General features: G+C 37.8%; 1 protein-coding gene across 3 annotated transcripts in view; it reads left to right on the forward strand.

Moving 5' to 3' along the window:
• ATXN7L1 (ataxin 7 like 1) overlaps positions 1–25,045 on the forward strand; it is an 85,716-nt gene that overhangs the window by 40,778 nt on the left and 19,893 nt on the right. For 2 of the 3 annotated variants that reach the window (XM_063308032.1, XM_063308031.1), the window contains 2 exons: positions 14,117–14,339; positions 23,527–23,804. In XM_063308032.1, the coding sequence (XP_063164102.1) occupies positions 14,117–14,339; positions 23,527–23,804 (501 nt within the window). Of the gene's footprint in view, positions 1–10,737; positions 10,983–14,116; positions 14,340–23,526; positions 23,805–25,045 lie in introns of those variants that run through there. The other variant, XM_063308033.1, reaches the window with a different exon arrangement.

The raw sequence follows: 25,045 nt of genomic DNA on the forward strand, positions 1-25,045 counted from the left end.
TTCATTTTTTGCATATGGAACCATTGCTTGATAGAAGCAATCTTGGTGAAATCTTCCCGCTGTGTTTAAACGTGCATCCTAACCTTTATGTGCTTCAGTTTGCTTATACAGATTCTGCCATTTGGCATACTGTATATCAATATAGGTGTACTATATTTTCTCATACATGAAAGTCCCTTCTGCGTGAACATTTTGCAGTGCCTAAAGCTGCCCACGCTCCTTCTTGGATACTGTCCCCTGTTGCCCTGACAACAATGCTAAGGTTTAAGAGGAAGAAGCCTTCTTTTGTCCTGGAAGTAATCTCTTTTTAGAAAGCAAGCAGATTTTCTTGCCTCTTTGCTTAGAAGAAGGCTGCATGAAGACTTAGTATCTGAGAGGGATTCTCCTCTTCCAGTTTCCCTGCTATCAACTCCCCAATGACAATGGATTAAAATAGAAAATGTCTGCTAAAATATTCATAAGGGGTATAGAGCTAACATCTTAAGACATTTGTTTTAACCAATGATTAAACATGATTACATTGACATGGTTTATTTTATTAAATCAGTACCGCTACAAATATACCCTTTGTAGTTGCTCTCAAGAACTGTGTCTGCAAAACACTGCATCGTTCACTTCCTGTCTTATAGCAGTTCTGTAGTCATACATATTTGCATAATATTTCTTGTGTGTAGAGTAAGGAGAAAATCCAGTTCCTTGTTGTTTCCAGCCCTTCGCTTTCAGTACAGTTCCTGAATGCATTCTGTTTGATTTCCTACTCTTGATAGAGATCAACTTGTGTAGTGGCAATTTTGTGTCTTCAAGGAGTCAAGTAATTTTAGATAACTTTGTGGTATAGTGCTTAGTTTCCTTAGAATGCCCTTTTCTTTAAACTGTGCATTTAACTAAAACGTGGCTAATCAACTGCTTCCTTTTCAGTTTGGTATCTGAATGTTTGCTATTACATTTCCACACTTGTTGATGGCTTGAAGTAACTTCTTTCTTAAATCAAGAGTGCTGTAATGCCGATGGATTTGTGTTTATTGGCAAAGAATTAGGGCTTCTTTCAGCAGTGAAATAAAGTTGCTGTTGTGTAACTTTATGGCCATTCTGAGAAGAATTTTAATTATAATGTATAACTGTGTTAATCTCTTCCACTCTCTCTAGGAAAAGAACAGCAAGGTGTAATGGTATGTGGGAAAGGGCGAAGAGATGCCTAGGGAATGGTGGGATAAGAGAGAGCACAGCCCGCAGCTGGATAGTGGGAGGGGCAAGAGGCTCAGAAGGGACCCTCCCTAGTTTCTTGGACTATGAAGGAGTTGGTGGGAAAATTGTAACTGATGTCAGCTTACCAGGTAGATGAGACAGGAAACACAACCAGATAAGCTAATTCTACTTTATTGTAAGGCTACGTTAACAGAATCTTACTAGTCTGAAAGTACAATTCTCCCGCCATCTCTTACAACCCGAGAAACTAGGGAAGGTCCCTTCTGACCCTCTTGTCCTGCCCACTATGCAGCTGTGGGCTATGCTGTCTGTTATCTGACTGTTCCCTCAGCAGCATCTCTTCACCTCATCTCCCAAGGTCTTTCCCACATACCATTACACAAGGTCTCATCAAAGCTTGAATCAGAAGCTTTTTATTTTCTGATTAATAAGTTTTATTAAAAGGCGTAAGCATTAGTGAGCTTCGGCTCACTTCATCAGATACATGGCTAAATTGATGTAGGATTTAAATTGGGATGAGGTGGAGGGGAAGAGAGGAGAACACAGGTTAGTTATGTAGACACAAGTACATGTGAGGCAGATTACCAGTACCTTATCAGTTAACAATTATAATGTGTCAAAAATCTGTTGTGTTTGTTAAGCCCTTCTGAAATAGCCTAAAACCTTGTCCTGTACTGTTACGGGTGAACAGGAAGTCACACAGCCTGATGGCAAGGTGTGCTGTCTTGTCATCAGTGATGATGTTCTTGATTAATAAGCTACAGCCCACATTGGACAATGTCCCTGCACCTTCTCAGGCACTGCACCTTCTCTGGTGGCAGATCCATGCTTACATACAGACAATTATCCAACCTGAAGCAGACTCTCAAAGCAACAAGAAACAACAGGACAATGATGCTAACATGGGAGCCAGTCCCTGCAACAAACTCAAATGTCTAGTTTGCACTGACATTTACACCAGCATTATCAGGCACCCCCAAAATATGCACATAAGATTAGAAGCACTTTCATATACTCTTCCTCAAATGTGGTATGTGCCATCGTCTGCTAGCAGTGCCCATCTGGGTTCTGTGTAGAACAAACAGAACAAATGTTATACAAATAATTGATAGGCACAGGACTCAAACCAAGGAGGAAGAAATATCAGAGCATTCAACTTCCCAGGATTTTCCACTGCAGATTTCAAAGAAACCATTTTTGGAAAAAAGAGATGTTAACATACCATTGAGTGAAAGGTTGCTGAACTCACGTACATCGAAAGGTTTCAGGCTATCTCAAAAGGTTCCAACAGCCACAGTGAATTTTTAACACATTACAATTGTTAATTGATATTTGCAATATTCTCACAATAAACACATCTGTATAACCAACTTGTCTTCCTCTCCCTTCCTCCCCTTGACTTCATCCCTTTTTAAATCCTACAGGTAGTCCTCACTTAATGACCACAATTGGGACCAGCAACTCCATCGCTAAGCACTGTGGTTGTTAAGCAAGGCATCACATGACCACGACTTGCAAATTTACTTCCATGTTCTCCATTAACTCTGCTTGTCAAAAGCTGGTTGTGAAGCATGTGAATGGCGATCACGTGACCATGGGACGCTGTGATGATTATAAAGGTGCGCTGGTTGCTAAGCTCCCAAATGGTGATCATGTGACCGCAGGATGCTGCAATGGTCATAAATGTGAGGACTGGTCGCAAAGCTGTTTTTTAACACCATCGTAGCTTTGAATGGTCACTAAGCAAGGCAGTCAGTAAGGGAGGACTACCTGTATATCACTTTAGCCACTCCGTGCATTTGATGAAGTGAGCTGAAGCTCCTCACAAAAGCTTATGTCATTTCATAAAATGTGTTAGAAAAGATGCTACCAGACTGCTTCTGATGTTTTCCCTGCTCTGTTCTTCACTCATATCTTCTTCAGAACTTTCTATCTCCTTCCAGGGCCAGATGTCTTTACAACACGGGATCTAGTTTCCTGCAGAGTAAGGGTATATACACTGTAGCCTTCTAAAACAAAACCTTCCTCCAAAGGTAGAAGAGGAAAATGATAAAATACATAGGGAGTATTCATCTATTTAATAAACTACATTCAATCAAATTTAAATTATATCAAATAAAATACTGTTTTTCTTCCGACCCTGTTCTATTTATGGAACACACTTTCAATACAGTGCCCTAAGTCTGAAAGCCGTGGACTCTACCCAGAGGGTTACAGGGTTCTGGTCTGATCCTCCAAGAGACGCCTTGCCTCAGGATTCACAGTGGAATGTCTCCAACAAGGATTGGAGGACCCCACTGTGAAAAGGCCTTTATTCAGGGGACTTGATATCATGGAAGCAGCTCACAGAATACATTTTCTGAAGGCATCTGCTTTCGTCTTCACGTTTTGGCAATCTTGGAAAAAAAATATCTCTCTTGGTTTTCTTAATCCAGAGATTAATTTGGGTCTTCAAAGCTTTCACAGATTGTAAGAACTGATTTTTCTGCCGAATCCTCCTCCTTCCCTCGTTCTTACCCCTCCCTCCCTCCCTCCCTCCCTGTAGGATTTCCAGTATTACTGTTTTATACTTATTGAGAGATTAGTGAGTACACTAGGCTTGGAAATCAAAAAGCGTCCTGAAAGAAGACAAAGACAGACCAAATTATTGCCAACAAAACTAGATGGAAGCACCTGGTGTTGAATTTGACTCAAATGAGACGTTATCCTTTTACATTCCCCCCTTACTCTTCCCCCAATTTGGGGGCTCCAGTGGGTATTCTAGTATATTCAGTTAGGAACACAGATAATTCCTTAAATTTTGACAAGGGAGTCTCTCTGACTTTGTGGGAAAATCATATAGGTCTTTATAGCCTTCTTGCTGGAAATATTTTATACCTTGAAACAACGAACTGACATTTTAGCAGACCTTCTGAAATTCTAAAACAAGCCACTTTGATTTCACCTTGGTTTTCTCTATCCCTTGTCCAAAACTTTCTCATTTTTCTTGAAAATGAAAGTTGTACTTTTCTAATTAATAGGAATCTGAATGTACAGTACTGTATCTTAATTAAAATGAAAGTGCGCTTATCTTTTTTTGTCCTGAAATTAGTTCTAAAAAAATATTTTGCAGATTTCAGGCATATAGAAAACCAATGTCCAGCTTGTTTTCTAAGCCTTGTAATTTTGATTTTTTTGGTGTGTTTTTACAGCTGTTCAAGACTGTACGGTAAAAATTTGTAAGCCCGCATGTGCTGTTCTCATTATTCATTTCGTTTAAGTTTGGAAAAGAAAACCGCTTTTTATGTTTGAAGCATGTGGAGAATAACTAGGTAATGCCGTATCTTACTTAGTGGGCCTGCAAGACAGATTCCAAGTCCAAGGTTCGTAACATGGGAGAAAAAAAAATCACTGTTAATAATATATACATACATCTTCTCTGTATGATTTTTAAAAATACATTCTTTATAGATCCTGAAATGTGAGTGCTGGAACAAAAAAACAGGCTGTTCTCCTTCCTAAAGACTATTGAAAGTTGTAAGTTATTGTATTACTAGCAAGATTGATTATCTATCTATCTATCTATCTATCTATCTATCTATCTATCTATCTATCTATCTATCTATCTGTCAATCATATTTTTATCACCGCCCATCTCCCCCACACCCATATCCATGATACCAAGCTTAGTGTAGTGGTTAAGGCATCGGGCAAGAACCTGGGAGACGGTGAATTCTAGTCCTGTTGTAGGCACGAAGCCAGCTGGGTGACCTTGGGCCAGGCACTCTGCCTCAGACCTAGGAAGCAGGCAAGGGCAAATCACCTCTGAAATCTTGCCAAGAAAACTGCAGGGACTAGTCTAGGCCAGGGTTTCTCAACCTTGGCCACTTAAAGATATATGGACTGGCTGGGGAATTCTGGGACTTGAAGTCCACACATCTTCAAGGGGCCGAAGTTCCATTTTCAGTTGAATTTGGGGACACCACTTGAAGCATTTGTTGTGTTGAGCTATTTCAATTGCTTTTGTTTGACTTGTTCATTGCAAACAGCTGAAAGTCTGTATGTTTTGACAATCAACCTGATTTGCAATGGGGGTTGAATAATTTCTATTACAACTGTACCAAAACAAAATTAGAGAGTAATGAAATTAAAAAGAATACAGGACTGAGATTAAGATAACAAATAAAATAACAGCAAGTTTACCAAGTTAAAGAAGTGAAAGCTATAATGAGCACAGCTCATATTTTCTTATGGACCTAGTTACCAGCATGGACAAATTTCTCTTGGCTGCAGACCAGGCAAAGCTGGCTAAAGCCTTTACTATTTTTTCTTTGGATGACGACAACAGGAAAGCAATTTTGTAATAATCAGGTGCATTTTACTTTGCAAGAGAGGTGGTAGAATTTTTCTCAAGGCTTCTGCAGAAATTAAACAGTGAAGCAAATAGTGAATGAGATCCTTGGTCATGTTTGTGCCACGTGGGCAGAAGTGAATGTTATAAGGACCATTTAGAAATCTCCCTTCAAGTATTGCTGATGGCATCAACTGCATTCATAGTTGAGCTAAAGCCCTTCTTAATGGTGGATTCAGAGTTAACAGGTAGCTTTTCACAGCAATGGAAATTCTTAATTAAAGGAAACCACAATGGCACCTAGCTGCCTAGTGCAGCACTTTGATCTGTGTGACTTTCACAATCAATAGCACACTCCTTTACACATTCCTTTGCACCTATGGGGGGAGATAGCCAAGAATCTTCATAGAGTGCCCATAAGTGCTGTGGGTGACTCTGGCCCATGTCTTAAATGACAGGTCCACCAACGTTTGTTCCAGAAAGCATTTTTTAACTCTCCTAGGACTTGTGGGCCACAGCCTAAGCCAAAGTTAAAGATGTTTTGATGAGTTGCTTCTCTTACAGCAGTTCCTGCCATTTCCACCTGAAGAAATGACGTTGGGGTATATATATTTAGGCATAAACGGGATTTTAGTCTGGTAGGATTCCAAGGCTAAAATCCCATGGGAAGAGCAGAGACCCCAGTTCCTAGCACAGAATTTTAAAACTTTGCTCGAGTAAACAAAATGCACCCCTTTGCCCCCCAAATTTTCAAACACCGTTACTTCTTTCTCAAAGTGGGAAGTAAAGCCCTATTATAGGAAACTAAAATGCCACTCATAAGGAGTGAATTGATCAATTGGAACAATTTTCAGAATTCTGGAAGCTGAAGTCCATACATGTTCAAGCTGCCCAGGTTGAGAAACACCGTTCTAAAACATGAATGCGGAAACAAGAAATAGGTTGGTTTGGCTTCCCAAATCAGTGAGACTTTTAATAATGTGATGGGTGGGTGATTGTATTAGTGGCAAGACAATATCCATATTTCCTATAATTTGAAAAGTGTACTTTTTAAATTTGACCACTTTTCATAACTTTCTGTAATTTTAGGCTGTTTGGTGGCCCTGTTGTATCCAGTAGGGGGAGCTTCTACATTAAGATTGTCCCTCCTGAACTTGCTTTTTTCTGGACTTGTAAGGTCTCTTCTGAAATAAAGCATTAATAACAAAATGCTTTTTTTCCTGTGAGCATAATTCTTACAGTCCCACTTGGAAGCTTCTCCTACAAGTTAATCATGAGTTTTCCTAATAAATGTCACATAGGAAACAAATCTGACCAAACAATGAATTCCCCTTCTCAATTTACAAATGCAGTTTTAAAGAGTAATAAAGCAAACAGATCAAATAATGGCAGACTTTCCAAATTTTTGAATCTTATCTAGTATTCATGATAAACATGAGTGTGTGCGCATGCATGTGTATGCAGACACACATAGGCGTTTGTGTTTATATGTGTATACATAAATAAATACCCTATTTCCATCTCAGTTGAGATAATCAACTCCATTCAAGCATTTGCTCATTCTTGGAGATCAGAGTGGACATACAAGCGACTGCTCTAAATTAATATTTCTCTTTCTCAACCAATCTCAGCACCAGGGACTCCAAATTCAACCCTGAGCTACATGTATTCTCTTCTATTGCCAATATTTCTCTTCCTGCCTGCTGTTACATAAATGGACCTGAGTGCTTTTTACAGAACTGGAGATTAGTAAATGGTAGTACCTATCAGAGGTTGGACTTGGTTAGTGTATGTATGGGAGACCACCAGAAAATGCCAGTCTGCATGGGAGATTTTATTTAATCCTAAATAGGAGGATAGAGAAATTATTTTCCTTCAGAGGGTGTTACGGAACTGACTGCTCTAGATCAGGAGAAGGCTCTTATTTGAGCCCCAAGGTTTGTAAGTCTGCAGTGAGAAATTGTGACCGTGGTGACTCAACATACCTTGTTTAGCAGATATACCTTCTGAAGCTCTTTGATGGAAAACTTGAATGTGAAGTCATGCCCTTCCACGGAGCCCTGACTTCAAAAAAGGCAAAATAAATAAATGGAAGGTACTGGGAAACAAACTAGGAAAAGAGGGTTGGGAAAGGAGGAAATCTACCTGCAGATTGAAGGCTGAGGTCATTTACAATAGAACTGAAAATTGAACAGTAGCTGAAGAGGACGAGGTGGCATAATAAGCAAAGGTGTGGAAATCTAAATGTTAGAGACTTAACTATGAACGGTAGGTGCAAAGCTGGGTGGTGCTTAAGCTGTCTTTGTCAATCTCCATGAAGCCCTCAGTGGCTTTGAAACAGTCCTTTCCTTTGCCAGTATTCTGAACTGACCAAGGAAAGGTAGTGGGAGTTAATACTGCTAGAACTGTTGCCTCTTTGTTTCACTCTTGATAAGTTTAATCAGTCATGAGTTCTTGAGCCTTTCCAGAAAAACAGAAATGGCAGATTCTATATCTCTTTGCCTCTCTCTCTAGCAAGGTAGTGAAATTGAGTTTCTTGATGTCTGCTTCTGTAGGCTTTAACTCTTCTGCCTCTACTGTTTCCTGCACAGTTCTTTTTTCAGATGTGTCAATCCAAATACACTCACCCAAAATAGTGAATATTTGGAGTGCTGTTTTTAATGGTGAGTTGTGAAAAATAGAGGAATCTAAACTTTTTGTAAAAGGAACTTCTCAAGCGCCTGTGGTCCTTAACTTTAAGCATTCTACTGCAATCCATTTTTGTAAAATTCTCATTGCCAGCCACTAGTATACTATCTCTGTTTATTTATTATTTGGTGGTAACACATGGTATATATCCAGTATTAGAACTACACATTCCAATGAGATGTACTTATTCATTAATAGAAGCAAGAATCCAGATCACAAGAAATAATGGTTCTACTTTACTCCACCCTGGTCAGACCCCACTTGGAGTATTGTGTCCTGTTTAAGCACCACTGTTCAGAAAGGACAGTGACAAGTCAAAGCAAGTTCAGAGAATACTATCAAGATGTTGACTAGTCAGTTAACCAGGCTCTATGAGGAGTGATTAAAGACTCTGGGTAGTTTAGTCTATGGAAGAGATGACTGATGTGAGATTTAACAGCAATCTTCAAATAACACAAGAGTTTCACACAGAAGAGGGAGTAGACTTATTCTTAATGAGTCTGTTGTGGCTCATTAAATCAGCCACATTGTTTACCAGGAGCATGTGGCTGTTACAGGGAGTAGAACTATCACATTTTTTTTGGTGCCATCTAATGGTCATCTAGATTGTTGAAGCCCAGATATGATAGCCCTAGTGGGGAGGCTTCTGCTTCATCTGTGTGACCATGGAAACAGACATAGCTGTTTTTATGAGTTCTGGACCAAGGGCTGCCTTAATGCTCTTTTATGTTCCAAAGCATTTCTTTCAAACTGAGTTGTAGCACTGCGTCTCCCTGTATCTGTGGAGGATGTCCATCTGATTTAAGACCACCCCCTAAATCAGGATTCTCAATTATAAGAAAGTTACTACCCCTAATAGATGTTGTCTATTTAATGAGTGACATAGGGAGACAGGTTAGTGAGCCCTGAATGTAAGTAGAATCTCACCAGTTTTCACAGTGCTTCTAGAGAGCCTTTGAGGTTCCCCAGCTCAAATATTATGTCAGGCTGGGAACGATCTCTTTGAGACATTCATGGAGTCTCTTCCTAAAGCACATGGTAAGTCTCCTTGCTGAAGCTTGGCGGGACTGGGTCTGATCAATGCCAAATGAGCAAACCATACATATGGTCTTTTGCTTGTAAGACGGAAGACATGTGGATAATACATAGAATAAAGCAATTAAAAGTAGACATCAGGAAAATTGATGAATCAGTCTGCCTTAATATAAGACAGTTATACATTTTTATGCAGCATATGAAGTATGAATATGAATATGAATTCAGGTATGAATTCAGGAATAAATCTCCTCTCTTGTTAATTACGGAATGCATAAGGTAATATGGTGAAAAAGTGATGCACCCTAGAGAAAACAAAAGTGTCCCAACTGGTTAAAGAGCAGCTGAAAAATCTGGAGTGGTGATTTCCAACATCTACTGTACGTGAACAGAATTTCTAGTCTAACTTAACGTACTACAATATATCATCTAACTGAGTGAACCTCCAAAATTACGTTTCCAAAACGATAGTAATAATAAAAAAGGGTTCTGTTGGATGATTGCCATCCTCAGCCATCTCAAGCTTTGTCATCCATAGAATTGTCTTATTCTGCCAATATTCTAGAAATATATCCAGGGTATTTCCAAAAGACAAAAATCATCCCTTAAATATGTCTTAAGCATCTTAGTCTTAGTTGTACAGTTGAGCTGACAGGGTGTGTAACCGGGTGTTTTGTTTTGTGTAGTCAGAGCAGTTGGTGCCGCAAGTGCAAATCTGCTGTTCGTTGAAGCAGGGATCTGCCTCACTTGCAGCCTTTGCAGAGTATCTAATTGAACTGCTGTCATTCTCTGACAGTGTCGGTAACGTGAATCATTTCGTGTTCTAGCGGTCCCAGTTGTTTACGGTCGTCCTAGAACTGGGTTAACTTGGCAGACCGAGTTTCCATGTAAGTTGTTTAGTTTACCTTTCGTGTAGCAATGTATATTGTATGCCTTCTGTCTGATTTCTCCCTCTAGTAGAAATTAAGCATTTTTAGTCATTATATTTTGGAAGATAATAATCTTGTATGTTGCAAAAACAGGAAAGCAATTTCAGCGTGTCAGGGAGTTTGCAAGTTCCACAAACTGCCTTCTATTAGAAAAGATCAGTGTTCGTAACGCTGGCAGTTCATTCCCTTTGACATTTGCACAAAAGTGGCACGGCTAAACTCCATGCCATTTTCTTGTCAATAACTGTTGTTTACAGTATTGTAAGGTGATACTCAGAAACATTTTCTTGTCAATAAGCATGAAATAATTGTCCAACATGCTGACTTTATAATTGTTTGTTTGGTGGTTTCTGTCTTTAAACTCTGCTGTAATGTTGTTAGTAGATGTGCTGTTTTCACTTAAAATCTGAGTTAGAAGGGAACAGAGTGTGCTAGACTTCGTCACAGAGAAAGTGAAAGTACTTAATATGTTTACAACTCCTGGCTGTGTAGCAAACTGCCTCTTAACTATACGCTTCCCAACTACTTGAATTCTGTTTTATGATTTTATTTTTATTTTTTTGATCTTACAATATGCCTGGCATTTGCTTTAACTGTTGAGCATTTTAAACTGGATATATGAGTCATACCAACTACTAAGATAGTACCTTACATTACTTCGTGATTGGTAAAGGGAATGCTTGCATGACTAAAATGTTTCACAGTCTCTGCAAAAGACAAAATTGATTCTTTCCAAGCTTGATGAAAATTCGAGGAGAAGCAAATTTGTGGGTTTGAGAAACCGTCATTTTCTAGTAAGTACAATATTCTAAAACTGTTGGAGCCAAGATTCTGTCATGCTCCGAGTCTGTAGTGTTAAATGTTTTAAATAACGTACTTTTGGCTCTTTGGGAAAGCTGTTGGGAAGGCCTCACTAATCTGCATTGTTTTGTGCAATATTATGCCATACTTCTGTGCGTTATTCGGTGCAAAGGTTGCTGTTTTCAGGAGGGCTCCGTGTTTTTTTACAGAAACGTTGCACATTTTGTAACCATCTGCAGTGTTTCTGCTGCTTTAATGCAATTTTTAAAAACACTCAAGAACAAAAAAGCTTTTTCAGGGCACACATCCTGCAAATTGAAATTCTGTAGTATAGGGGATGACATTCCTGCTCTATAAACAAATTGGGCTCTGTGAGAGCATCACTGAAGGAAAATCAAATTCTGTTCTTGTGTTTGCTAGGAACTTGTCACCATTTTCTAGGCAACACAGAGACCTTTTCTATTTGGTCATACTGTACTGACAGTAGATTTCATGTCCTCCAGTGGAACAAGTCATTTGTTCTGATCTCGCTGTAGTTATCTGGCTGGAGCTGAAGGGTTGTGGCAGAACATACCTAACGATGGCTATGTGCCTTCATTCTTACGTGTCCTCAGTTTATTCAGCCTTACATGGGCAGAGCAGGATAAGGTTTGGCTTTGTGGCCTGTTCCCTTATGCAATGGAAATGTAGTCCTTTCTTGCAAATAATTTTATATATTTTCACCAAGGATGTGGAAAAACTGCTGAAAATGGGCACTTCACAGGAGGGACTCCATCTCAGCTGAGAGTTAATTTTACAGCTGATCCCAATTCTAAAGGAGGATTTTAACTTGTATATACATTTTTTGCTGTATATACTGCACGTTGTATGAATAGCTGAATTCCCTAGTGTGGCAAAATAATCTACCATAACTTTAAAAACTATTATTTTAGTTATTTCCTTTAGTAATGTCACTTTTACACTTCAAATATTGATTCAGAATCCTGTGGCTCTCCAAAAGAAATTTACTTTATTGCTTGATGTTTTGTACTGTCATTTTAAGGCCGGTAAGATTATCTTGAAATAGCAATCTTGTAATTTGTTCCAATCAGTCATTTTGTATACATGGTCACTGCCTTTAACAGTGAAAAGGAAAGATTAATAATAATTTGATGCTTTGGGATGTATCTTGTTCATTTGTTTCAGGTTTAGTTACCACTGCAGCATGTTTTAGATGCTTCTACCTGATATATAAAAATTCAGTACAGATATTGAGTTATGGACAACTTGTATTGTTAGCAGAAATAAAAAAAGCATTAGTTGTCCATAGATATGGAAGTTACCAGATCAGGAATTTAGTATTAAATGTGGAGCATCTATTTGATGGTATAAATAAAATAATAAATCTAAAATATTTATTAGCATTTGCATAAAATTTTTATTAACATGCAGAGAGGGCCTGTTATGGACCCTGTCCATGAGAGATTGTCGATTGGCAGGATCCAGGAAGAGGGCCTTCTCTGCCTTGGTCCCTGCCCTCTGGAATAAGTTATCCCCAGAGGTGAGGCAGGCCTCCACTCTCCCAGCCTCCTGAAAGGGGGTTAAGACTTGGTTGTGCCACCTCACTTGGGATGGGAGGGGGGATAGTCAATCATGGGGGTGGTTGGCACCTTGACGGGGCCAATGATGGCACCGTTGTTCCACCATCTTGGATTTTATATTTTATATTTCTTATATTTAATGTGTATTTATGTTTTATACTGTATCTCTTTTTAACAATATTTTATTTCTTTTATTTTAATTTGCTTGTAAACCACCCAGAGTTTTTGCAATACGAGTTGGGTGGTAAAGAAAGAAAGATAGATAGATAGATAGATAGATAGATAGATAGATAGATAGATAGAAAGAAAGAAAAAGAATTTATTGCTTCATATGAGTTTCTTCTTCCATTCACCACTTATGAAATGGGTCTAGCCTTTTTTAAACCCAAATTTTTTCTAATGAACATTTGCAATGCTTCATGTCTTGTCTTCACTGAAGCATTTAGTAAGCACCAAACAGTTTTTGGCAGTTTAAGTTGTGTGCCTTTTTAAACCATTCACTAATAGATCATGCAATTCAGTTACATAATCCATTGATGTATAATTAGCCCATGCTACTTAACATTGGTGAATATAAACTAATAAATATCAGGGAAATGGTTTAACTTGTCTATGAAGGTTTAATTACTTAAAGCTTTCCTTTGCCTTGTTGCATTTCCTATAATAAGTCATTACTCTCTATAACAGAATTAATGTAAATAGATTGCAACTGTAGAGCAAATCATAAGCAAATGAGAAGATTAATTTTTAAGTTTTTGATCCTAGCACATTCTTTGTATACCATAACACTGATAAAAATGGGATAAAATACTTGAGACTATTTAAAAGGTTTTAATTGATTTATGAACAAGCTAATTGGCTTCAATACTTGATCCCTCTCATGTATAGGATTGTGATTAAATTAAAGCATAGATTGCACCATGGACATATATAATTCATGGTGGCCATTTTACAGTAGTTCTTTTGTTTGGAAAAAGAAACTGTTACATTCTGAAGAATTGTTGTCATATATTCATAGGCAATTAAAAATTTCCCCTTGTCCATTATTGTATTGTCTTTAATAAAAAATTTACAAATGAAACTTACGAGACATATTATGCTTTGGTATGGAAAACAAGAATTACTGTGTTTTAATGAGGAATGTAAATTTGCTTATATATTTATAGAAAACTCATGCATATTGCATAATACGTTGAGGGATGTAAAATGAAGAGGCATTATGCTTTTTTCATGTCCCTAAAGACTAGAAAATTTTGTTTTCTAGTCTTATCTATGAGCTTGGATCTGTAAGCAAGGACACTATTACAAATGGCCATGTAGAGAATTTAGGGCAGTGCCAATCTGAAACTAATACTATTCCACTATCTGTTGCCCTCTCAGGGCAAGCATCCCAAATTATATTAACATTATATATCTCCACAGCTTGGCAAGATATAGAATGTTTTGGCCTTACGATTTTCTGTGTGTTTGTGTTTCTTTAGTTTCTCTTCCATAACTGCCTTTATTTTTATCCATTTAGTACTGTTGATATTTCTTTCCTATTGTAGAACGAAGACACGGTTCAATGTGTAAACCTTCCTCATCTCCAGCATCTCCACCCTGCAATTCCAGGGCATCCCTAATACAGATGAAACCGAAATCCTGTATCAGTGGCCATAACCCTGTTAACAACAACTCAAAGCCATTCAAAACGCCCAAAGACAATCTAATTACCTCCAGTAGCAAACAGCACATGGTCTTTTCTTCAAAAGTCTCAAGAGATAAACCTTGGTAAGTTGCTTTTCTTGCAGACTGTTGATTTTGTTCTTGCTTCTCAATATTAGATTTCCACAAATTTTATATATAATAGAATAGCAAATTTCTCCTGAGGTTGAAAAATAATATATCTTAAATGGAAAATGATAAGACTAACATGTTCATGGGGCATCACAGAGTGATACCTCTTCCAGAATAGTCTGTAGATAAAGGGTATGCAACACATTATCTTATACCAGGTGACAACAAAGTAAGTGAAAATTCTAATTTAATTGCTGGGCAGATGCTGAAGAAACCTTTTTGAGATACTCCTTTCATGATACATTTATTGTAGAACCAGCTAGAATATGAGCTGTAGATTTAAATTTCTATTCTTTTAAACTCCAACATTTAACTATAGCAGCCTACCCTTTTGACAGATCAGATGAATTCTGATGAGCAGGGAACACTATAACTGAGTTCCATGACTTGATTTCAAAATTACAGCCAATAATTAGTATCCTGATTCACTCTACATCTCGTGCCCATAGCTTGAACTCTAAATACTGGTTTGAAAAGTGTGTCACTCCTAAAAAAGCACTTACATCTTATAGAGAATTAAACTTTTTTGTCTGTTTTCTCCTATTTTATTCCAAAACTCCAGTTATTAACAATGAAAAAAGAAGTCCTAGCCACAATTTATCTATGTAGGCCAAACAAAATAGCCTTGTTTTGGTAGGTATTTGAAAGTGGCTTGAGTGTAAGAGAATCTAAATCATACTGTTACAGTGTATCTCATCAAAAACCTGAGCAAGTTATTTTAGGTCCTTCTTTGCAGCCAATACCTCCCCACTCAAATCTTTAGATTTGATTTGGAAGCTCTTAGAGAATGGCCACAAATTATTAAAGAGCTTATGTCAGAGAATGTCCCTGGCAACAATCTGATTCCTAGACATGCTTTAAGCAGACATAAAGTGATGGTTTCCTATGTTATAACCGCACTTTTTACTACTGCAGATCATACTCCAATCTTACCTGAAGATTGGGGTTTAGTGATTATTGTTCCTCTTCATAAAAAGTTGGGAGAATCAGTCCAGCTAATTATTCCTCCATTAATTTCCTCAGCACTGTAGGCAACCTTGATGCCAAGCACTTATTGCTGAAACATCAGGATTGGGTATATCAGCAGATGTGTAAGTGGGCTTCAGAGAAGGGTCAGTCAATGCTTGGTCAGATTTTGGTCCTCAACCATCTATTTGAAAAAATAAAGTTCACCTATGTAGATTTCAAGTCAATATTTGATTTGAGAGAGATTTGGGGTGACATTATAGTAAACTAACATTGATAGATGCCTCCTTTTATTAATATACAATTTGTATATTGGTACCTGTTCAAGATATAAATACAATATCTGAGGCTAGTTTTCAAACAAGATTCCTAATTGAAAAGGTGTCATGCAAGATGGTTTAGCAACCTCTTGAATTACATATCCTGCCCCCTTGATGCTGTTTTGATTTTGGAGATCAAGTCATACTGAGGAAATTGTTATGGTCTTTGGTGTCCTATTATATAGAATATGTTGCATATAAACTATTTTAAAACTAAGGTTGGATTTTTGCCAAATAGTTTAAACACAGAGGGCAGATTAACAGGTGATAGAGCAAGTAGAATGTTATAAATATTTGGGAGGGGTTTTTCATGGTTCATGGACTTGAACTTTGGTAGACACGGATGACTGTTATATATTTTATCTGTTAGCAGACAGAAATATTCATTGTACATTCAGGCTTTGTGCTATCATTTATCAGCCTTTGAAAGCTAATAATTGTGCAATGTTGAATGAAGTCATTTGGTTGTTGTGGCTCTTATTACTTTTAATTCCATTTTAATTTTATTTTTTCTATTTTATTTCTTTCTGCATTATATATGGTAGTGCTGGTATTGCAGCTGTAACAAACAAAAAGAATATGAAATGTATTTGGGACTGGAACGTGGGATGACATCTACCTACCTGGGAATAAGCTTAGTGGGGGTTTTTTCCAAATAGTCATAGAAAGATTGGCACAGTGAAACTTGATCAACAGTTTGCCTTTTTTGCTTTTGTAACAGCATCTGAATATTTCCCTCAGAGCCATCTCCATGGCTCTTTACACATCCCAAGCCCACCATCAGTTGTCAGAAATTGGGACCAGTGCTGTTTCAGTATTACGTCTCGGCCTGAAACCCAACTAGAAGGGGTCCAGATAATCCTTTTCCTCCAGGTCCCTCAAACCTGTGATTCGGCCACTTCCCCAACAACCTCCCTGTCAGCCTCACTTGGTAGATTAGACCAGGAAGTCAACTCCACAGAAAGGCTAAAACTACTCTTAAGATAGGCTATAATAATGGAATCTTGCAAGTCAGATTATGCTATACCTCCTCCCCCTTCTTATACTCCAGTGAACTGGGGAGGTGTCTGCCTGAGCATCTTCCAAATGTTATCTCATTGCTCTGGACTTAAAAAATATTTCAGCCCCTTCTGCCTAGATAACGGTTCTTGCATATTTCCATCAAGGTCGTCTTCCTTCCTTTCTACATAGGGAAGGTTGGAGACTGGATGAAAAATTTCCAGATAAGTTGGATCCAGCAAGGGCTTCTCGGGCAGAAGGTGAAGCACCGCCTCTTTCAGAGCTGGGGAACTACCCCTTCTCTCAGATATACAGTACATTCACTACATGAATCCAACTGCATGTCACCTTCCAGGAAGCCTTGACCAACTAGGAGAAGGTGCATGGATATAAAACAAAAGTAGCCAAACAAACAGACCCAGGGGCTCCGTCCACTTCCTCAGGAACAACAGGCTTAAACTTATCCCAGATAACTAAGCCATACATTGTCTCAGTCAACTCTATAAGACCTACATAGCTGGTGTCCAACTCAGAGTAGACCCAAGCAACTCTATCTGACAGATGCCAACAGTAGTCCTCACGGTGGTCTTGTGAGTGCTCCCTAATATATTTTTCCTAATACCTCCATAATTGGAAATTGGAGAGATGTATCACAAAATTTAAAGCATGAATGTTAATGCACAGCTGTATAACTGTCTGAAAATTATTCCAAGAAGTGTGTAATGTTTTAATCATTCCAATTCTTAATTGTGCTCAACAGGTGCCCTGATTGGTCAGAATACAACCCAATCTATTGCTTTCTTATTCAGGGTTCACCATTTTGTTAAAGGGCATAACCTGTCAGGCCACTTTTTATTTGCAAGGGAGCAAAGAAACCTGAGGTTCATTGGGACATAGTTTCCAATTCTATAAAGTCAAGCATTTAAGCTACGTAGAAGTAACAACATTGTGTGCATACATCTAAGCTGTAAAGTAGCCTTTTAAATCTGAGGTACGTTGAAGTCTAGCTTTCCTCAAATATCATAGTTTATCAAAATGATTGAAGAAGTATCATCATGTTGTGACACAAGGCCCCTTTTTCCTTTATGTGTGCAGCATCACAATGCACAAACAGAACTGGTGGGATTTGTGTCTCATTGGTGTGATGCTGCTTTCAGCATTTGCTCTTCCTTGTTCTCTGCCCTTCCTTGTCCTCAGATATTTACTTAAATGTATAGGGGAGCTGCAATGAAGATGAATTAATTAGATATTTATAATTGTGAAATATTTATTTAGACATAAAATAAAAGTCATTTTTGAACTGAGCTTAAAAAGCCAAGTTCTTTTGTCCTGGAATACTCTAGAATCTAAAGAGGCAACTGATGCCTTCCAGATGTTTGGGCTGTAATTCCCACAATCCCTTGCCATTAATAGGAATTAGCATTCAAAACATCTGGAGGCCCCAGGAGTTTAAAAAGTCGATTTTCCGGAGCCATATCGTAGCTTAAAATAAGCCTCATGGTCTTTTACATTACCCTTACAGTCCACAGGACCATTCCAAGATGGTTTTGAATCAGAAACACAACATATGAATGTGCTTCCACCTGAGTCCTTTATAAGCCTTCCCATTATTCCATTCACAGAATTTTGAAAAGGGGAGACAGCATTGGGTTCCATTTATATACCTTCCATTTTCCACAACTATAAAATAGTTCCATGCTATAGTGCTTAGTAGCAGTAGAAACTAATCCATTAGGAAGCACAACATCTGTCCTGAAAATCTGATTTTAATAGGGAAAAGAGATACTTTTTCTAGGTACTAATTCCCAATCAATTATTTACTACTGGGGAATTTATTTATAACATCAATGGAGGAACTTCCAATTATACTCTGAGGACTCCTGTGCTGTGTTTGCAAGGGCATGCTCATACATGCTTTCTGTGCAGTGTTATACCACCACACCCAAATCACCCATTTATTGCAGCTAACATGGCAGGGATACAAAATACTGTTTCAGTAAGTCACTTCAGATTGATGTGTCTTTGAAAAATGAATGAAAACTGCATATCTGGTGGCAGGTTCAGCTAACAGTTAAGTAGCTTGAGCTGGTAGATGGTTGGTCAATGGTTAGGAGTTATTAGTATCATAATAGGAAATTATACTATAATTTTCCATGTCAGAATCCAGATATTTTGCACCATCTCAGCTGAATGAGCATAATTAAGTTTATGCTGTAAGACTCGTTCAAGGCAAAGAAACCCCTAATGAACTCTTTCCATGTTCTTTTTTTCAGCTGCTTCAAACTTTAATGTTATGTCTCACAAAATATCAATCCCAAACAAAATGCCTAAAAAAGAAACAAATATAATAAGCATGGCTTTAATTTTCAATTGTTGTACTAGTATGCAAAATGTTTTGAATACAAAACATTTTGAGCTCAAAATACTCCAGTTTGGGTTTGAAATGAGTGGTTCTTACCTTACCAGAAGTATTTTGTATTGTAGGGCACTATTTCTCAACCTTGGCAAGTTTAAGATGTGTGCGCTGCAACTCCCAGAATTCCTGGCTGGGGAATTCTGGGAGTTGAAGTCCACACATCTTAAACTTGCCAAGGTTGAGAAACGCTGGGGTAGGGAATTGCCCAGAAGACTTGTCACATAAAGTAGAGATTGCCTGTCATTTAGGATGAAAAATTCATTGAAAAATCAATCTAAATCCCATAATTGGGAGGGGAAAATGGCTGATTCTGGGGTGATTGGAAGCGAACTATTTACACCGCCAGTAAATAGCTACCACAAAATCTGCGTAGGTAGATAATCATGTCTTGTCAATGGTGCTTGTAAGCAAGGAGCATGGTTAAGCTGTGGCCATTTTGATTATTCTTTATTGCGCTTTTTCCCGTTCTATGATATGCTCCTTTAGACTGCAGGAATAGGCACCAAAACTCCCTAGTTATCTGATTCTTCCCTAATACAGAGTGGGCAGTCTGTGGCCCCAGGACAGGAAATGAAAATGGAGAATACAGTTTTTTGGCCATTTTTAGCTGGGCAGCCTTTAAAATTGTAATGTAATCCCATAAATTCCAAGCTGAAAAATGCAGCCCTGTTCACATGGGTGATGTAGCCCTACCCATTTTGCAGCTCTTAGCCACAGCAAAAATGTTAAGTGTGGCCCTGGATCACCAAAAGATTTATTGTTCTTACTCTGAGAATAAGCAAAGAAAGACATATAGCTGCTGCTGGGTTAGTCAGCTGTCCAGACTCTTATATGCCAGTAGAGAATAGCATGGTCTTTTTCTGCACCGACTGTTGCCTATGAAGTCTGTTTTAGTGATGAATAAAATTAAAACATGTTGTTTTGTTCCACCATTTCTAACTTTTTGTTTTTGCTTGAAATGTTGTGGAAGAACAAACAAATGAAGCCAGAGCAGAGGAGTTCTGATGCCATAATGGATATTGAGTGTGAGACATGGAACAGAGAGGCTCTGTTCAATTTCAGCTCAACCATGAAACTCCTGGGGGATGGTGGATCAGTTTTATGGGCATGCAAAATTTTGAAATTGGAACATACAAGAATGAAACGGCTTTGTTGAGCTTAAAGTGAGTTATCCCAATCTTACTGTAGTATTTCAACACTGTTCAGGCCATTCCAGAAGTGATATGAGATAAAAAAGACAACAGGGCTGTTTCAGCTTGGAACTCTTGCAGGATGGCTGGAACACATCCAGTCAGGTTGGAACAGCTATTTTAAACTCAAATCCTACAAGTTTTGCACCGCCCGGTTAGTCTCTCCTCTCTCTGAGCTTATCTTCCTTTGCAGGATGGCTGGAAGAGTAGAATATATATGCTATCTTTCAGTCTTGATTAAGTGCAAACTACAAATAATGTGATAAATTCACGGTTAAATTTTTTCTTAGGGTTAGTTTCAAAGCTGTGCAGTAAATATTCAAATGGAGTTCTTGATGATGAGAAAGTTAACTAGAGGTTTTGGCTCAGTTTTAGTTCCTTTAAGAGAAGGGAGATGTTTCATAATCCAGCTTCATATATAATATATACGTGTGTGTGCAGTTCTTTAAAATGATGCTTTTAGCCCAGCAATAATAATGATACGTACCTGATAGAAACAGATTTGTGTGAAGTGGCTTTGGCTCTGCTTTAGTGGTAAACGCATAATTGGAAGCAATTTAACTGGTTTGATGACTGCTTTGTAGAATCAAACTCCTAATGGAGAACAAAAATGAAAGCGCTTCTGCTGAGGACTCCTTTAAAAGTTGCACAGATTTGAATGTTGTGAATATGTGGAATAGTTAAACTCCAAAACTAGACAGACAGACAGATATGGCATTAGATAGCTTATTTCTATCATGGAAAATTTTTAAATGTGTTATAGCTGTGTTATGAGATTTTGTTAAACCGCTGAGCTGCTGAGCTTACCAATCGGAAGGTCGGCAATTCAAATCCATGTGACGGGATGAGCTCCCGTTGCTAGTCCCAGCTCCTCCCAACCTAGCAGCTCGAAAACATGCAGATGTGAGTAGATAAATAGGTACCGCTTCGGCGGGCAGGTAACGGCATTCCGTGTAGTCATGCTGGCCACATGACCACGGAAGTGTCTACGGACAAACGCCGGCTCTTCGGCTTTGAAACGGAGATGAGCACCGCCCCCTAGAGTCGGACACGACTGGACTTAATGTCAAGGGAAACCTTTACCTTTACCTAAGTGTGTTATAGTTGTGTCACAATATTTAAAAAGCATAGGAAAAAAGCCAAGAAAGATTTGGGGACTCGGTAATATTTTTTCTATGATTGCGTATCTATCTCTTATTAGAAATAAGTCTAAGTCACATGCCTGCAGGTAGTTGAAATATTGGTAACAGGAAATCAAAAAGATAAAAATTGATAAAATTGTGGGATGATATCTATCATTTTAATTTATAACAGAACTGATCTTTATGCCTTTAAAAATGCTGGTATCTTTTTACACTAACAATCTTAAAGTAAGCAGCCAGTAATTAAACAGAATTTTACAAGACAACTATCCAAATTTTTATTTGCAAATATTTCTGGACAGTTAATTCTTTCCTTGGGCATTGAGAAAGTAAAGCCTGTTTTAACAAAAGTAAAACCAAATAAACCAACATCAAGATACCTAAAATATCAAACTTTAGCAATTACAATTACAGATATTCGGTTAAATTTTAATTTAGATCAGAACAGTTTTAATCTGACTCAGATATTATCACCCAACTGATATTTGATTCTTCACAGCTGAGTACCATCATTGTCCCTAGTAGCCCTATCTCTTCGTAGCTAACTGCTCAATTCTCAAGATAAGGAATCCAGAGAAAGGCTTGTGTGAGCTTGGGCAAAAGACAAGTTCTGTTTCCCTTTTTCTTCTGAACCAATCCCATTAGCTTGTTCATATGATATACCCTTAGAGATGACTTTGGATGTGAATATTCCTGGCTTTAGAGAACCAGGAATAATTAATAGAAATAAATAGAACAAAACAACTTGAGTATGGTAGAACCAAATCAATTTGAAAAAGGAAATGCAAATGTGTATCCTTCAGACTCCCCCCAAAAATGAATGTCACACCCAAGCAGAATGCTCTTTCTTCTTCATTTTGCCTGCTTTTTACAGTGTGCTACAGGGACAAAATGCTGTTCTAGGAAATATCTTATCATGCGCGTTGACCACTGAAAGTCTGACTAAGTTCCCTTCGCTCACACATTCACATAATGTCCTGAGTTTTCACGTCATTTTCCACCCATTTTCCAATCTGTCTGCCATTTTAATACCTAGAAATGTTTCACTTAACTAACCCTGTATCTGATTATATCACATCATTGCTCTTGATTGTCCTCTATGGTGTGATGGCTCTGCCTGCAAAGCTCCTACCTTTATGTGAAATTCTGTGTCTTTGGATGGAATGGAAATTTACATGTGTATGCACACAAATAACTATGCCTGAAAAATGTTAAAAGTGCATGAGAGGGCCTGTATTACGTTAGAAAAGCTCTCAGAGAGGAAATACTTTTATCTGTTTTTAGTCTTAGACATTCATTCATTTAGGCAAGTGTTGCTTTTAACAAAGGTAATTAATGCTGTAAACTATGTTATGAAATTAAAGTTTATCTTTTTTTAAAAAAAGTAGAGAAGGATGCTGTATAGTCAACAGATTTTGAGATTTTGCTAAGTGTTTTTGTCATCTCTTTCCTAATATTCCAATTTTCTTTCTGCAAAGGTCTTTAATTTGGGTGATTTTGATAATATTATATTCTTTTTACTACTGTAGTTCTCAATCATTGAGTCTAGCATGCAGACCAGTAGAGCTAGCTATTTGTAGGAAAAAACACATTATGTTTACAATATAGTGAAATCTCATTTTACTGGATTTCAGTGCAATAGAGTTTACATGCAGCAAATTATATTTCTACCGAAATTTACATAATTGTGATGTTACTAATGTAAAAATCCATGATACTGTACTCTTAGATTCAATGGACTTTCCTTCGTAACGGGTGCACCCACACTCAACTAGTCTGTTAAATGAGGTTTCACTGTATTTACAGAGTAGATATAACACCACCATCCCCTTTCAAAACAAAGGTGTGTCATTTTCTATTTGATCATTACAACTTCCTAAATTGTCTGCAGAACTGGCCATTTCTGAAACTTACTTATTAAAATGAAAATGCACAGTGTTATTAAATGTGCCGGTTTTTTATTCATTCCAGCGTTAGTGTCAATTGTAATAGGACATTACACATAGAAGAAAGGCAAGATACTGTATTAGTAGAGCAGAAGCATGGTGCAGAAAATACATCTTGAAGACTTTTTCTTTGGTGTTTCAGTGTTCCTGTTCCTGTAGTCAGTCTAGAGAAAATTCCTAATCTAGTGAAGGCAGATGGTGCCAATGTTAAAATGAACTCTACAGCCACTACCACCATCACCACTTCCTCAGCCTCTTCATCTACCATACCTGCTCCAAATAAATCTGCTTTGACATCTAAATCAGTGCCACCATCACCAGAAAAGATTTTGAATGGCAAAGGAGTTATAGTTCCATCAGTAGACAAGAAGCACCAAAATGGCACTAAAAACAGTAACAAGTCTTACAAGAGAGTTTCAGGTAAGTAGCACTGTAGCATGACTTAATGAGATTCCCATCGTTCTTCATTAGTGATGCTGGTTGCTGAGCAGCAAGCAATTTATCATGTGCCATAGCTGTTAAGAAACTGGTTGTTCTCCCCACCTGCTCATGTCCAGCTTTTGCTTAAAATATGAATAAAATGAGAGGTCAGCTTGCCTTAGACTTCTCATTTGTGTGCTACTAATTTAGTGAAGACGAGATACAAATTACCATTCTGTAAAACCAAGAGGATGTTAACAACTTTTTGATCATATAAATGGATCTTCTGACTGCCCTCCAGTTTACCTGGACTATACATAATGGATTAGATCCAAAGGTTATTTTCTTCCATTAGAAGCAGGGAATCCTTGGGTCTAACCCAGTGCTCACTGGCCCTCATGACTATAGAGCAGTCAGTTCTTCTCAAATGAGAAATGCCACATCTGGATAAGGTAGGTGCCCATTATATGTTTCATCAGTCAGCATTGCCTTCATGTGAACCTTCATGCCTGCCTGTATTATAACCAAAGTTTGTTTGGGTTTTGTCTTCAATATGCTGTTGTAATGACATCACTTTGCTTGCTGCATTTTAGCTGGCAATCATACACTCTACGAATTACTAACCATTAAATTATTACTGCATGTTTAAAAGTGAAGGGAGAGGGGAAAGAATCCTGAAAATCTCATTTGATGGCCCAAAATTAGTAAGCCTTCTAATGAAACCACTGAATGAAGGTTACTTGGAAAGTCATATTGATTCCATCGTATTGTGGTAACAAAGAATCTCTCTTTATTTTTATTTATTGTTTTATTTGTTTTTCAACATTTTTAATCTTGCGGCCTTCAGTCCCAGCCTTTGCACAGAGGGTGTCAATAAAACTGAAGTACAGTGAAAAGCTAGAGAAGCAAAGAAAGAAAGAAAGAAGAAAGGGAAAAGAGTATAAAACAAGGGTTAAGATCAAAAAGCTGTTTTTTAAAATAAAACAAGTTAGGTCAGTAGGAATGGGAGTGATGAAAAGTATTTCAGTGATAAGGTCATTTAGAGAAAAAGGCAAAAACAAGTCAGAGGGATTTAATAGAGGCATTATAAACAGCATAAAACAATGTATTTTACCTTAGTTTTTCTTGCTAAGGGAGTGAATTAAAGGTGCCATAGCTGGATTTGTGGTGAAAATACTAATCTTTTGAAAGCAAGAGTGAAATCTAAGCAGGAAACCTTTTTGTAATGCAATGGGGTCATT

Source organism: Candoia aspera, chromosome 7 (genome assembly GCF_035149785.1).
Source record: "Candoia aspera isolate rCanAsp1 chromosome 7, rCanAsp1.hap2, whole genome shotgun sequence".
Lineage (NCBI taxonomy): Eukaryota > Metazoa > Chordata > Lepidosauria > Squamata > Boidae > Candoia > Candoia aspera.